The sequence below is a fragment of the Olea europaea genome, chromosome 8, assembly GCF_002742605.1.
Source record: "Olea europaea var. sylvestris chromosome 8, O_europaea_v1, whole genome shotgun sequence".
In the NCBI taxonomy this organism is placed as follows: Eukaryota; Viridiplantae; Streptophyta; class Magnoliopsida; order Lamiales; family Oleaceae; genus Olea; species Olea europaea.
In genome coordinates this window covers 12,255,382-12,257,690 of record NC_036244.1, presented here as the reverse complement: position 1 = coordinate 12,257,690, position 2,309 = coordinate 12,255,382, and the positions used below count along the sequence as shown (strand labels likewise).

At 36.9% G+C, this 2,309-nt stretch overlaps 1 protein-coding gene across 1 annotated transcript in view; it reads left to right on the top strand.

The window, feature by feature from the left end:
* Window positions 1-621: 621 nt before the first annotated feature.
* Window positions 622-2,309, top strand: part of LOC111398815 (calmodulin-binding transcription activator 4-like) — a 3,416-nt gene continuing 1,728 nt past the window's right edge. Inside the window, exon 1 of the mRNA XM_023025923.1 lies at window positions 622-1,202. Coding sequence (XP_022881691.1) covers window positions 630-1,202 — 573 coding nt within the window. The 5' untranslated portion in view covers window positions 622-629. The remainder of the gene's footprint in view (window positions 1,203-2,309) is intronic.

Here is a 2,309-nt window from a genome sequence, read left to right as displayed (position 1 = left end):
GGCAGCATCTCTGCAATTTTGGCTTTAGAATTCTGTAATTAAGGAAACAGGAGAGAAGGAAATATATTTGTAAGCAGTTACTGCCCAAGAGATTTTTTTTTGATAGGTGTTAGAGATGCCCAATGAAGATCCAATAGAATGACAATGGTTATCAAATATGAGCCAAAAGAAACTAAAAAATGAAGTCGAGATTCCCGCCAGTCTTTTTTTTTTTGCCGTTAAACAAAAGTCTATTTGACAGTTGACCCTTAATTAAAATGGATATATGAGCAACTCTCTAGAAATTGGTAGATATGAAATCCTACAATCTTGTCCTGCATGTTTCTTATAGGAGAGGATACTTTATTGTTTTCTCCCTATCCATTTTTCCCTCTTAAAAATAATGTTAAATTTGGTAAATGGAATGAACAATTATGTAGTCAATACATAACCCTTTAGCTTCATAAATGCCAGCGCAATATTAAGATCTGATTCCTTTGCTCTGTGAAACATCAGAAATGTTCACAGGGCAAAACCCTTTTTTTAACATTCAAATCTGCTTTATTCGGCGAATCTGCTGCTTTAAAATTTAGAAATTAGGGATGGAAAGTACCATTTATTTTGAAGTTTGTATCTGTTACAGGGAAAAAATGGTGGCCGCCCTCATAGCATCTGGTGCATTAGCTGGAGCAGTTACGGATCCAAATTCACAGGACCCAACTGGTAGAACCCCTGCATCTGTTGCTGCTACCAATGGACACAGGGGACTCGCAGGTTATCTTTCAGAAATGTCACTAACTGGTCATCTTTTATCCCTCACAATGGAAGAAAGTCAGCTATCTAAAGGTTCTGCTGCTGTGGAAGCAGAAAGAACGGTAAATAGTATATCAAATACAAGTTCCTATACGGATGAGGATCGGGATTCTCTTAAGGATACCTTAGCTGCAGTTCGGAGTGCAGCTCAGGCTGCTGCACGTATACAATCTGCATTTCGGGCACATTCATTCCAGAAGAGGCAACAAAGAGAAGCTACAGTTGCTATTGATGGTGATGAGTACACTATATTGTCGAATGATATTCCGGGGATTTCAGCTGCATCAAAATTGGCATTCCGCAATACACGTGATTACAACTCGGCTGCTTTATCTATTCAGAAAAAATATCGAGGCTGGAAAGGTCGGAAGGACTTCCTTTCTTTCCGCCAGAAAGTAGTAAAAATACAGGTGTGTCACTTCTTCCCAAGTAAAAAGATAAACTCTTTAACATTTATTTCTCAAAATGTGCCAATTTTTATAAGATGTCTTATCAGTTTCTAACTTTAATTTGGATGAGGAATAACACAAACCACAACGGTCTTATTCACAATAGATGTTGAGTAAGCTACAATCCTTCTAATCAGTCCATTCAATCCATTTCCACATCTTCCAAAAGATCCGATGAAATTAAATCTTTTCCAACCACGCCGCACTCTGTTAGTTTGGAATGTAATCGAAAATCATTAATGCTTTTTTTCACTCGTAGAGTATCAGCAGTTTTCAACGAAAAGAAAGGGTTTGAACGTTTGTGATAGTGTCCTTCCTTTGATGGCAAACTTGGTATTGAGCACATAAATGTAAGATGAATAGAAAGAAAAAAATAATCATGTGACTAATGTGGGTCTCCAAAATTATGAATCTGCTAGATAAATAACATTATGACACTGTAGTCTGAAGGGCACCACGCCGCACTCTGTTAGTTTGGAATGTAATCGAAAATCATTAATGCTTTTTCTCACTCGTAGAGTATTAGCAGTTTTCAACGAAAAGAAAGGGTTTGAACGTTTGTGATAGTGTCCTTCCTTTGATGGCAAACTTGGTATTGAGCACATAAATGTAAAATGAATAGAAAGAAAAAAATAATCATGTGACTAATGTGGGTCTCCAAAATTATGAATCTGCTAGATAAATAACAGTATGACACTGTAGTCTGAAGGGCACCATGCCTCACTCTGTTAGTTTGGAATGTTATAGAAAATCATTAATGCTTTTTCTCACTCGTAGAGTATCAGCAGTTTTCAACGAAAAGAAAGGGTTTGAACATTTGTGATAGTGTCCTTCCTTTGATGGCATACTTGGTATTGAGCACATAAATGTAAGATGAATAGAAAGGAAAAAATAATCATGTGACTAATGTGGGTCTCCAAAATCTGCTAGATAAATAACAGTATGACACTGTAGTCTGAAGGGCATCACATCATGAGTGTAATTCTAGCAACTTCTGCTGATATGACTGAAAAAATCATCTTCAAACCATATATACCTTCTTCACAAGTTCATCTGTTCCTTCCCCCC